Source organism: Vidua chalybeata, chromosome 1 (assembly GCF_026979565.1).
Source record: "Vidua chalybeata isolate OUT-0048 chromosome 1, bVidCha1 merged haplotype, whole genome shotgun sequence".
Taxonomy (NCBI): domain Eukaryota; kingdom Metazoa; phylum Chordata; class Aves; order Passeriformes; family Viduidae; genus Vidua; species Vidua chalybeata.
In genome coordinates, this window is record NC_071530.1 from 20,404,388 (window position 1) to 20,416,791 (window position 12,404).

Sequence of the window (12,404 nt, forward strand, 5' to 3'; positions counted from 1 at the left end):
GGTGCTCTTCAGGCCTTTGGAAGAAATGTCCCCTTCTCAGGTATGAGCCTTAGTCTTCCTCATGTATTGAGGGTGGTATTTATGGAGACCTACCAGACTGTCGTGCTCACCCTGGCAGGTGGCTGTTTGGCCTCTGAGGTGGGGGCCTGGGCATATTCCCACCAGTCGGTCTCTGGCATACTCCCAGGTATTCAATCTCAGACACCCATTTCTGTGTTTCCAAGAACTGCATTATTTTCTGCCACTTTTTCTGAGGTGGGCTGTGCCCGCTGCTGCTGCCTGACGGCAAGGCCAGGTATCATCCCACCAGGATCTCCCCGCGGTTGGAGGCTCACCCGCCCCCGCAGGCTCCGGCTGACCCGGGGAGACCCGCGGCGCGGAGGGAGGAGCGCGCAGGGCCATGTGAGCCGCCGGCGGCAGCGGCCCTCGGGGAAGACAGATGGGGTGAGAGACAGCGCCCGGTCCGGCTGTCAGCGCGCCGCAGCCCCGCCGCGGAGGGAGCCCCTCCTCCCCGCCGTGTGCGCCGCGCTCCCGGCCGGGGAACCATGGCGTCCAGCGAGGAGGACGGAGGCGGCAACGGCGCGGTGGAGGAGAAGGAGAACGGCAAGAAGAAGAAGAAGCTGGGCGCCCTGGCCACGACATGGCTCATCTTCTACAACGTCGCCATGACCGCGGGGTGAGCGGGCGCGGACGGCAGCGCGGCGCGTCCGCGGGGCGCGGAGCGGCGGAGCGGGGGCGGCGCGGCCGGGGCGAGGCGGGGGCCCGGCGGAGCCGGGCGGCGGCCGGGCGGGAGAGCCGGGACGCGGAGGAGCCGCCGGCAGCGGGGGTCTCCTCGCCTGCCGAGCATTGCCTAATACGGCGCAGCGCGTCACCCCGCGCCCGCCGCGGAGGTTAAGTATAGCCGGGACCGGAATGCCGGGCGGGGAGCCGCGTCCCGCGGCGCGGCCTCGCCGGATGCGGAGGGGGCTGCTGGCCGCCCGCGGGGAGCCGACAGCGCTCCTCGGTGCCGCCGGGGGCTTCAGGGCCGGGTCCCGTGTGAGGCGGCGCGCTCGGGTCGGTGCGCCCTGGCTCTGAGAGAGCAGAGCTCCGGCTCCCGGCAGGCAGAGCTGTCCAAAGCCAGCCGGGCCCGCGGGATGGAGGGATGAGCTGGAGGGTGGAGGCGGAAGAGTAGCCCAGGAAGTTCATTTGAGCTTGTGCTCCGTGCTGCGAGGCTTTGCTCTGAGGAAAGAGGGTATTTATTTTGAATAGCAGATTATAAGATCAGTCAGGTTTATGTTGTCGAGCACTAATGCTCGAAGCACATATTCTCACTTCTTGAAAATTTTCCCTGTTCGCTAACACTTGGGGGAAAAAACCTCAACCTATTCATTTCCACATGTTTAAAAGAAAGCTAAGAATGAAAAAATTTACAACTTCTAGTGTGATATGCATAATGAGAACAGTTTTATTTTGGTTACTAATGGGTGGTCTCACTGCCCTTTGAATCCCGTAGAGTAAAACTAACACGCTGCAGTTGAGGCAGGAGCTCAAGCACTGCTGGAGAAAGCCAGGAATGTGATCGTAATGGCTTTCTTCTCACTAGCAACTGTGTATCTTGAGACTTTAAAGTCTGTTCATATATTATTGCAGCACTTTTTGAAAAGTGCTTTTACATGAGGTTAATGTTACCTCATTGAATTACCAGTCTTGTGCTCCATGTGTGAATTTGCTAATGAGCACTGACTCTTGCCACTGACTTTTATATGTCTCTAAAAGATTATCGAACTGTATTAGTTTTGACCTTAGGTGCTGCTTCAGTATCTCCCACTTCCTTCTCTCCCATTTTCCATTAATATCGAAAGAAATTAAGACATGCAAAATCAGATTTTTTATGTGGAAGCAGGAAAAAAAAAAAGAGATAGGAATAAATTCTTATAATCGTTTATGGGTACAGTTTAAGAGAAAAATACATATTTGAAATACAGGTATACTTAACAGAAATGCTATACAGGATAAATATTTAACTAGAATACAGGTATACTTAACAGAAACGCTATACAGGATAAATATTTAACTAGAACAGTATATTTGTCCAGTTGTCCAGGCAGTGCAATATAGCAACATGTTTCTGGAGTTTTAACAAACTAATGCATAACTACATGTTATGTTTCATTTATTACAATGAAACAACCATTCTAATAAAAAACCCTGCAGCTTATCTTTGTTTCTAAACAGATTTAAAGGACTAAAATGACAGATCAATACTCAGTCCTGCTGAAAGTCCCAACTGGGAGTATTACAGAAAGTATTTTCCATTTCCTGGTAATTTGTAATAATCAATATGAGGACTTTCCTGAGATCCAAAGTCAAAACCACTGACAGCTGAATAAATCTATCTATAGAAATTTATGTCCACATAAAAAAATAATTTAAGAAAAATACATTTGCCATCTTTGAGTGTAGTCCAAGATTACTTCTCTCTGCAATGCTTTGGTTGTGGAATGAGATGCAGAAAATGCCTTGTTAGGTTAAATGTATTATGACTTCTCAGTCTAAGTCTCAGACAGAGCTGTTGCTGCCACATTTGTGCTGCCAGCTGGATGTAAACTCACTATCACCTTCCTCTTGTCAAACACTTCACTGTAAAATGGGGCAGCTCCACTGTGAAAGACTACCAGTGATATTCCAGTAATTCCTTGTTTCCATAGTGGTGGGAGACAACCTGAAATAGATGCACTCATATTTAAAATCCATTATAAAATCTAAGTAACACTTGTGGGGGAAAATTTTGGAGCACTGACAGATCAGATTCATGGGCTTAAAGTAGAAGGGATCAAAGAGGGGAATCATTCCTGCTGTGTGGAGAAGCCTGACTAACTCTATGTGAGTTTGAAGTGCTGTCATGAAGTGCTGGAATGGGGCACACCAAGTGACTGCATAGCAGCAGCCGCCGTGCGTAGGAGCTGTTAAGGGGCTGATACTGAAATCCGTGCCATCCGAGGTGAGCGGGGAGCTGTCAGGATCCAGGCGGCTCTCTCGATCTTACAGCAGAGTGGATCTGACCAAAGATTACTATTTCCAGGTACCCTGTTTCCAGTGCTAGCCTGTACCTTATGCTCAGGGAGGACTACAAGAGGATTAGTTAAATATTTGTCCAAATGTTTATGTAAATACTTTTCTGAATGTTTATAATCTCTCCGAATCTGTCTCTGAGTATTTCTGAAGCCCTTCTGCTTTGTCACTTGGGCCCTTCCTTAGCCAGAGCTCATGTTGCTGTAGAATATACTTGCTATGGCTTTATGGAGAATGAAAGGATTGAGTGATTGTCCCAGCAATTTCAGAGAAGACATTAAACTAAAATTTTTGTCATTTTTGATTTTTATTTTTATCTCTCAAAATAGCCATCCATAGCTCTTGTTATGCCTATGTCTATGTTAAAGAATTTTTGTACTTTCTTAGTTTTTTTGGATTGAAACCTGAAGTTTTCAGTCTTCTTGCTAATGTGATGTTTTAAGAATGATATATATGTCTGAAAGGCTGAGAGAGTTTGGTTTTTTTCAGTCTGGAGAATGGAAGGCTCCAGGGTGACATAATTTCAGTTCCTGAAGGGAGCCCACAAGAGAGCTTGAGAGGGACTTTGCACAAGTGCCTATAGTGATAGAATAAGGTATAATAGGTTTAAACTGAAAGAAGGCAGGTTTAGATTAGATATTGGGAAGAAATTCTTTACTCAGAAGGTAGTGAGGCACTTGCAGAGGTTGCCCAAAGAACCCCTGGATGCTCCATTCCTGGAAGTGTTCAAAGCCAGGTTGGATGGGGCCCTGAGCAACCTTGTCTAGTGGAAGGTGTCCCTGCTTATGGCAGAGGGTGTTGGTCTCTAAAGTCTGTTCCTACCCAATTAATCCCATGATTAAGGAAGATACAGCACACTGTTTTGAAAATCCTTATGATATAAAAATGGGTTTATTACATGGAAGGAATTCCTCATGCCTTGGATTATTTTACAGAGTCTGTGGCAGGTGGTGGGATCAACCAACAATTTAGATGTTTATTTTTTTTATCTCAATTTCCATTCTAAATCTCAATTTAAATTTTATGTCAAATTCTACTATGATTAAAAGATACTGTTGCTTTTTCTTTCTTTTACATTGGAAGGGTTATTAGTTGGCATAATTGTTCAGTTTCCTAAAAAAACCAAAATAAATTCATCCAACCCCTTCAAATGTGCTAGTTAAATATGTTTCTTGAAGTCTGGAGCATAGCGCACCCATCTTTCAGCACTTTGGAGTCTGATTTTTAAGTCAACTTTTAAAACACTTCTCAACACTTTGGAAAACATAATTATAGCGGTACCTTAATTTGGACAATCAAAACAGGAGCATTAACATCACTAGTCAGTCCTGAAATCAGTGAGTTGAGGGGCCATGAAAAATGTGAAACTGATATGCATAAATTCCAGTCCTTTACGTTTACAAACTTCCAACCCAAACGGTGACTTCAGTGCCAAGCTCATAATGTGGTTTCAAATAACAGTATTTAATAGTCAAGGTGCATGAGGATTCAATAGTAAAAATATGTAGTCACTGCTGCAGAAAAGTCTGATGGATGGGTGGTTTTGGGGCGTTCCCCCAGTTAAGTCAATCCTCGGAAGGCAGCAAGTTATTCTCCATTATTTTCCAAGTAAAGAGATGAGTGTAATGCTTACATAATATTATATACTATTTATGTCTAAAGATATTTTTTGATCTAAGAACACCGAAAAGTGAGGAATCAAAGTTAATCTGTGAAGAATAATACTCTATAAAATTATTTATCATGGATGGATATTTTTAGAATTCTAATTTGAAATGTATCCATTCTCTTTCTTTTATAGGTGGCTGGTATTAGGTATTGCCATGGTGCGGTTTTATATACAGAAAGGAACACATAGAGGCTTATTCAGAAGCGTTCAAAAGACGCTTAAATTTTTCCAGACATTTGCTTTGCTTGAGGTAAATTTTAAACATTAGTTTGCTTTACTGAATAGTGCATATCATAGGCAAAACACATTATTATCCTGAATTTAAAATAAAAATATTATATTAGTACTAAAAGTCCTTTTTACTTTATTATTTAATGAAGTTTTGGGGGTGGTGCAAGGTGATTACTTGCAACAAATGAGCATGTGTTTTTAAGACTTAAATCTAATATTTCTTTAAATCAGTGCCTGGGAACTGCTTTGATTTGAGAGTATTTAATGCAAAAGGCAAAATCTTGAAGGTATTACAGCCAGCAGATCAGCCCTTTAGTGTAGTAGATGTCACCATCTCAGAGGTTATAGCTTACCTTGTATTCTTTATACTGGACTTACTATCCTTCTGTGCCTTTCCTGCTTCTGCTTATTTCAAGACGGGATTCATGCACCCCATATAATCCATTGCAACAGGGTCTGTGCAAGATGTGCAAAGTATTCTTTAAGTAATACTTTTGCAAACTATGAACTATTGGCCTCAGTTCTGGTATATCTGCGGAATGAAGCTTTATTGCTGGGTTTATGGACCACTTGCAGTTCTTTCCCAGGCACAACAAAGAATGCCTGTTCATGTTTTAACATTTTTTTTCTCACAACATCTCTAGTTCTAACAACTGTTAAAATCATGTCACTAGCTGCATATAGGCTTTTGTGCTGTTAAACTTTTACCGTAAGTAATTCTATTCAAAGCTGACAAAATAATGAAAAGCACTTCATTTGCTAAACATTACTGACACTGTATCTAAAGTTTCATAGCTGTCATTGACAAAAGTACAATAATGTTAATAATCTGTAATGAATGCAGAACATTTTAAAATTGCTGTGTGTTTAGCATTCCTTACGTGACTTCCTCTACACTGTCCTTTAAAATTCTATGAATAAGGAAGAGAAGCTTACTAGTTGAATAAAATGCTTTATAAGTATCTAAATGTCTGATATTTACAATTAATTTGGAAAACAAATGTCTTTCATGTATTTGCACAGCTCAGATATTGAGGCCATCCCAACACTGATTGCCAGGGCTCTGCCATGTATTTCTTTTTATGACTGTTAGTGGGACACAAAAACCAGAACTGAGCATAGGTTTATATTAATATTAAAAGGCCATGATTATAGGGTAGTTAGTAACACGCTGCAGATCAGTAACCTCTGACTTATTTTTATTTACAGGTAATCCACTGTGCAGTTGGTGAGTTCTTTGTTTTAGTTTCTCCTGTAACTAGTTAAAACACGAATTGTGGAACAGAGATAACATGTTTCTCTTTTTAAGGAATAGTTCGCACATCTGTGCTTGTGACTGGGGTCCAAGTGAGTTCAAGAATCTTCATGGTGTGGTTCATTGCACACAGTATAAAACAGGTATGTGTCTGAGCAAATTATGTTTCATTTGCTTTTAAGGAGAAGCTATTACTACAGTTCTCATTTCACAAGGAAGACCAAGCTAAAAATTAATTCTATTCCTGTAGCTAATGCTTATTTGAGTGCAATTTTGGAGTTAGGGTTACAAAATAGAATTTGTGTGATTCTTGCAAGGAGACGAAGTCTGGGTCTTAGCTGTGAATCACTAGTGTTTTCAGCATCTTGCCCTCTGTGGTCTGCCTAAATGAAATCAATGACTACTCCTATTATTTCCAAGCAAAACTACCCTAGTGTTAACAGCTCCCTTTCAAAAATTTTAATTAGCACTTGCTGAATTAATCTAAATAAAAGGTAAATTTTTGTCTTTAAATTTATGTCTTGAATTCACATGGATAAACATGGTTGCGATTTTGCTATTTTTTTAGAAATCTTCTCAAAATTTTAATGTTATGGTAATCTTGACATTTTATGACATCTAGTGTGTCACATAAGGACCTGTGTAGATGACAATAGCTTATTTGCCTGACTTTGGGTGGCTGTTGTAAGGCTAGTGATCCATTAGCAGAATGAAGCAAGTTGTTCACAACTAGTAGGTAGGACATTAGGTTCAGCTTATGAGGTGTGCTTTCTATGAAAGGCGTGTAAAAAAATTAAGTGATAGGTTTTGTGCTCTTGAATTTCTTCAGAACTTGAAAAGCTGAGCCATTAAACTGTCTCACCAGCAGATGGCATAGGCCTTTCTTCTGCAGATGAATTATCCTAGCACCTGCCTCAGTTATCAAATCTTCATTTCATTTCACAAGAGGACTTGTTTTCTACACTGCATCTTTAACATGGAATAAACTAAATAGGCTTTTCATAGGGTTAATTTTTTTGTTCTTCTTTTTTCTTGTTTTTGTTTGTTTTTTCGGTTTGTTTTGGGTTTTTTTTTGGTTTTTTGTTTTTTTTTTTATTTTAAGCTAACTTTTTATATTTTTCTGTAAGGCAAAATGTCTCAAAAATCAACAAGATTCTTATATTGAATACCTACACGTGAGCTGGACTATAGCACTGCATTTTGCCTTTTTTAATTATCTGCAGTGGACTAAATCTTAAGCATATTCAGCAATTCCTGTTATTTTCTCTATCTACACTACTGTAGGCCGAGCTGTGTCCAAGAAGAAATACATTCGAATGTATGTCTGATTGTATTTCACGCTGTTATTGTTTAGCAGGCATGAATGTTCAGGGTCACTTTAAGTGGTGAGAGGCATGTCAGTGATAATAGCCAGAGCCAGACCTCCCCAACTGACTGCAGATTTGCAAGGCAGCAGATAGGAATTCTCTGCATACTTATTTAAAGCTCTTCTGCTTGGATTTAGCACTGTGACATGAATCCAAGTTTGAGTTATCAATGTTTGTCTCTAATTGCATGAGGCAAAGAACAACCTAATTCTGTCTTTACCTTTGCTTATTTGTTTGAGTGCCTTTGCACTTCAGTTGCTGCTATTTGTTTGTAATTTTGGTGCTATTTTTATGTCTCCATTTTCTTTATGAAGTTGGTGAGATCCTTCTGCTAAAATTGCACCACCTTTGACTGACACATTGAGGGTGAGATTTTATGAGCATTTAAAATTTTTCTTGACTTTTGTGTCAAGAGTTGTGGATTTTCAGCATCTTGGAGATATATTAATCTTTGTCACCATGTTGCATTTTATTTTGAAAAATCATTTACATTTTTAAAAATTTTAACAAAACTTGTGTTGCTTTATTCTATTTCACAGACATCCCTGGAGCTTTTCAGCCTTCAGGCATAGAAGTGTATTACAAAATTCCTCCCCTCTTAAAGGAAAGAAAATTACTTGTGTGTAATTCTTCCTCACAGAAGGTAGTGTTTGTAATAGATCCCCAGGTGCCTTCTTTGTATTTGGGGACTTTTGTTTATTTGTTCACTCAGAGTGAAAAAGAAGTGGTGTTTTGAAACAGCAGAGATGTGCTACTTACTGATGAGGCAGTTTAATGACTCAGAACTTAAATCTTACACAGGATTGTTGAGTGAGTTTACCCAAAGCTCCTGATCTACCAACTACTCTTCATTTAGTGAGCCATCTGTGCTCCAGCTCCTTAACTATCTTAGAGATCCCTGAAGTCTGCCAAACTTGATCTTCTGTGACCAAGTTCCAGTTAGTAGGTTATATAAAGCAATTCCTTTGGTCTAAAGTTTCATGGAGATGTGCATTATATATTGAAGAAAAAGCAAGATAAAAAATAAGAGAAAATCTGGGAAATGGAGTAGTGAAATGCAGAATGATTAAAAAGTGATTATGAGAAGAATGTATCTTCTGTAGCATTTTGTTGTTCTTGCTGTCTTGAGGAGGAAGAACATAAACAAGTAGATCAACCACAGATAAAAAGAGGAATGTAGGTAGAGAATAAAGAGGAAGAATAAGCATAATTATAGGGTTTTATATTTTGATATTTGCATAATGGATGAAGATTGCTCAGTTGACAAATGTCTGTATGTTAGTAAACGCATATGATAATGAACTGTACATGGTAATGGTTTCAGCATATCTCTTTTGTGCCAAAATTTTCTTTCTTTACAAGATATTAGTTCTGTTCTATATATCTTAAAGAGAAGTCTGTTGCAGTTTGCACAGAAAAGAAGCCTAAGGATCAAGAAAATGTTGGTTCTTTATACTTCTGCAGATCCAGAATGAGGAGAGCGTTATTCTTTTTCTGGTCGTATGGACTGTGACAGAGATTACTCGATATTCCTTCTACACATTCAACCTGCTCAACCATTTGCCATACTTCATTAAATGGGCCAGGTGGAGATGTCTTGCACTTGAGTTTCTCATGATTCTGTGCATGTTGGTTTCACGCATGCTGAACTAACACACAGGAGGGCAGATGTTTGAGCTTTGGTTATGTGTCAGCAAAGTGCAAGTCAGTTGCTTTCTGTACTTGGGATCATTGTTGCTTGGTTTAATATGTTAAAAATATTTTAGCTGAGGTTTTTGGGGTATGGTTTTTTCTTTGCTTTCTGTGTCTCACAGTTTGAACTCTGCTTTCTCGTACTCTATTTTTTTTTTCTCTATCTTTGGAGTCATCTTTTAATTTGCAGTATGACTCTTTATGATGCTCTGAATACAGTGTCCAAAATTAAGCACCTGTGCTAGTCTTTGTGGATGTTAGTTTTTTGAAAATGTTGCAGTTGTTGTCACTCAATCTGTATTATTACTTTATAAGAAATTCTGCTTTATCAGAGTTTTTGTAAGATTATGTCCATGTAGTGAAGTTAAATACTAGCTTAGTTTAGGCCACCAAAAATCGAGTTCCAAATCAAAACTATTTTGACTTTGAAGCATTCTTAAAGTTGGCCACTACATCACATACACTACAGAGACTCTGTGTGTTTATCAGGAGACTTAACTGGAATAGTATTCTATATACTCATTATTTGAAAAATACATGTAAGGCAGATATGTTAGAAGAAGAATATCTAACCTACATTCAGTACAGGCAACTCTTATTTAAAAGTGTTTGATTGTTATTTTCCTTTATTTTTATTTTATAGATAATGTAGGTTTGATGCTTCTAATGCACTTCTTTGATATGTCTGATATTCATGTCCATTCTTATACAACATTTCCTTTTTGCTAGTGCCTAAGTGAGAGACTTGTTTAAGCACTAAATGACAAACTTAAAGATAGTCAGATTGGCTGTCATCAGTAGTTTTTAGTACAGACTTCAGAAAGAGAAATGCACTCAGAACAAATTACATTGACAGATAATAATTTTTGCTATCAGGTCAGTGTGCCTGGAATAACAGAGGTTTTTTTTTCCTTAATATGAACAGTTGGGAAAACCAACATTCTCACTAAAGAGACATATGGTGAAATATTAATATAAACAAATCATTTGAAAATATATTATTTTTTCATAGAGTCTAAAATATCCCATCAAGATTTATGGATAAACAAACAGCACAACTGAGCATGAATTCAGTACCAAGAGAGATGGAATTTCTGATCTTTAGCTTATCACTGCAATGAGACAAACAATATGTAAGGTATTAGTTCCTTCTTATCTAATCTACATTCTTCTTGGTGCTGCCAAGCAATAGGACAAGAGGCAAAGGGCAGAAACGGATGCACAGGAAGTGCCACCTGAACATGAGGAAGAACTTCTTTACTGTGCAGGTGACTGAGCACTGGAACAGATTTTCCAGAGAGACAATCCAGTGTCTCCTTCACTGGAGATATTCAAACACCATTTGGACACAATCCTGTTCCATGTGCCTTAGGATAACCCTGCTTGAGGAGGGAAGTTGGACCAGATGACTTATTGTGGTCCCTTCCAACCTGAACTATTCTGTGATTCCCCTCATCTGTGAGTCTTCTCCTTCTAGGAGAATTTCATGCTTAGTTGCTGCTGTTTTGCATCTCATTTCTTTTGGTCAGGGAGTGCACATTTTACCTTTCTCTCTGTGTGACAGCTCTCATTGCTGTTCCCTATATGAACTGGAGAATTGTTCCATAGGAGAACCTGCATGCATATCCATGGTGCACTGTGTGAAAGGTCAGCACATAGCCTATTGATTACAATTTTCATTTTGTCACTGCCTATGTGGCCTTTGGCATTCAAACCACATTTTCTTTCAACTGGATGCTTTGCCTTTTATTTGAACATCATCTCACTTTAAAATGGATCTGATAAGTTTCTGGCACTGTAATTTTCTTTTCTCTTTTTATTCCAGTTTCCATTAGTGGTAAATGTTGTATTCCTATGTTGTAGTGAGTAAAACAGGCTCCTGATGTTTTTTAACATTGTCGTTATCTTCAAAATATTTGTAGTACATACAGTTGACCCAGTGTGTCTGCACTGTGATGAAAATATGTAGGATCATCTGAATCTGACATTCAGTCCTGGTCTGAATCCTTTCAGTGACAACAGGAGTAAGAATAGTACATTCTAAAAAAATCATTATTGGAGACTAAAAATTTGAGGGTTGTTTTATTAGAAAGACATAAAAACATTCTGATGCTTCACTGTTTTTTAAACAAAGCACTGAAGAATGCATTCTCTTGTCAATCTAAGCAACTCTACCAAAAGTAACTGAAACTATATTTTGTGTCAAGTCAGGATGTGATCCCTGATTCTGGTGCAGGAACTACTTTAATACATTTCTTTGCCACTAATAATAACAAGAGAAAATTTTAAAATTTTGGAGTGTTTCTCACAAGATTTTTTTTTAATTTTTCAATGCAGATACAACTTTTTTATCATTTTGTATCCTGCTGGAGTTGCAGGCGAACTGCTAACCATATATGCTGCTTTACCCTACGTGAAGAAAACAGGAATGTTTTCACTGAGACTTCCCAACAAATACAACGTCTCCTTTGACTACTATTACTTCCTTATTATTGTCATGTTCTCCTATGTGCCATGTAAGTACTGTTTAACTGTAGAAACATTTTAACATCACAAAAATCAATCTTCAGCAATGCTATAAACACTGCCTGTATTAAAATTTGCTGAACACTTTCTACTGTAAAAGCCTGCTTTCTGTTCCAAGCTTTACTGTGCTTTAATTGGTTAGGCTGAAATTTTCTGTCCTGTGATCTGCTTAGGAACATAATCTGTCTTAAAAATTTCAATGAAAATGCTAAAATTATTTCTCAGACTTGGATGAAGTAAGAAAAGTTTTTGCTTGCACACAGAAATGTCTGTAACTGTGTCGCTGAGACTTTCTAGTGCCTCTCCCACTTCGAAGTAATGACTTTAAAATGGTTCTGCGAGTTGTGCCAGAGATTTGCTGTAGCTTTTTACTAATAACCATTTACCTTGAAAAAATCATCATCCAAGCCTGCTCAGGAAAAGCTTGAAGCAGTATTCTCTAAGATTTCATTTTTGCAGAAATCAACCCCCTCCAAACGTCTCTGAACATCTGCAGTCTCTGGTTTAATTAGTTTGTCCTTGTAGTTATGCATGCCAGAAGCCATGGAGGTAACAGTAGAGAGAGTACCTTTCTTTCACTTCCAGTGTTATTTCCACTGCTACCTAATCAGTG

The 12,404-nt window shown here is 39.2% G+C and overlaps 1 protein-coding gene across 3 annotated transcripts in view; it reads left to right on the forward strand.

Annotated features, from left to right (window-relative positions):
• The first annotated feature begins 416 nt into the window (after positions 1-416).
• The window catches only part of HACD1 (3-hydroxyacyl-CoA dehydratase 1), a 31,163-nt gene continuing 19,175 nt past the window's right edge, over positions 417-12,404 (forward strand). For 2 of the 3 annotated variants that reach the window (XR_008429329.1, XM_053935217.1), the window contains exons 1-6: positions 417-676; positions 4,853-4,970; positions 6,161-6,179; positions 6,261-6,349; positions 9,038-9,159; positions 11,603-11,781. Coding sequence is in view for 2 of the 3 variants with exons in the window: in XM_053935217.1 (XP_053791192.1) it covers positions 546-676; positions 4,853-4,970; positions 6,161-6,179; positions 6,261-6,349; positions 9,038-9,159; positions 11,603-11,781 (658 nt within the window). In the remaining variant the exon portion in view is untranslated. The remainder of the gene's footprint in view (positions 677-4,852; positions 4,971-6,160; positions 6,180-6,260; positions 6,350-9,037; positions 9,160-11,602; positions 11,782-12,404) is intronic. The other variant, XM_053935229.1, reaches the window with a different exon arrangement.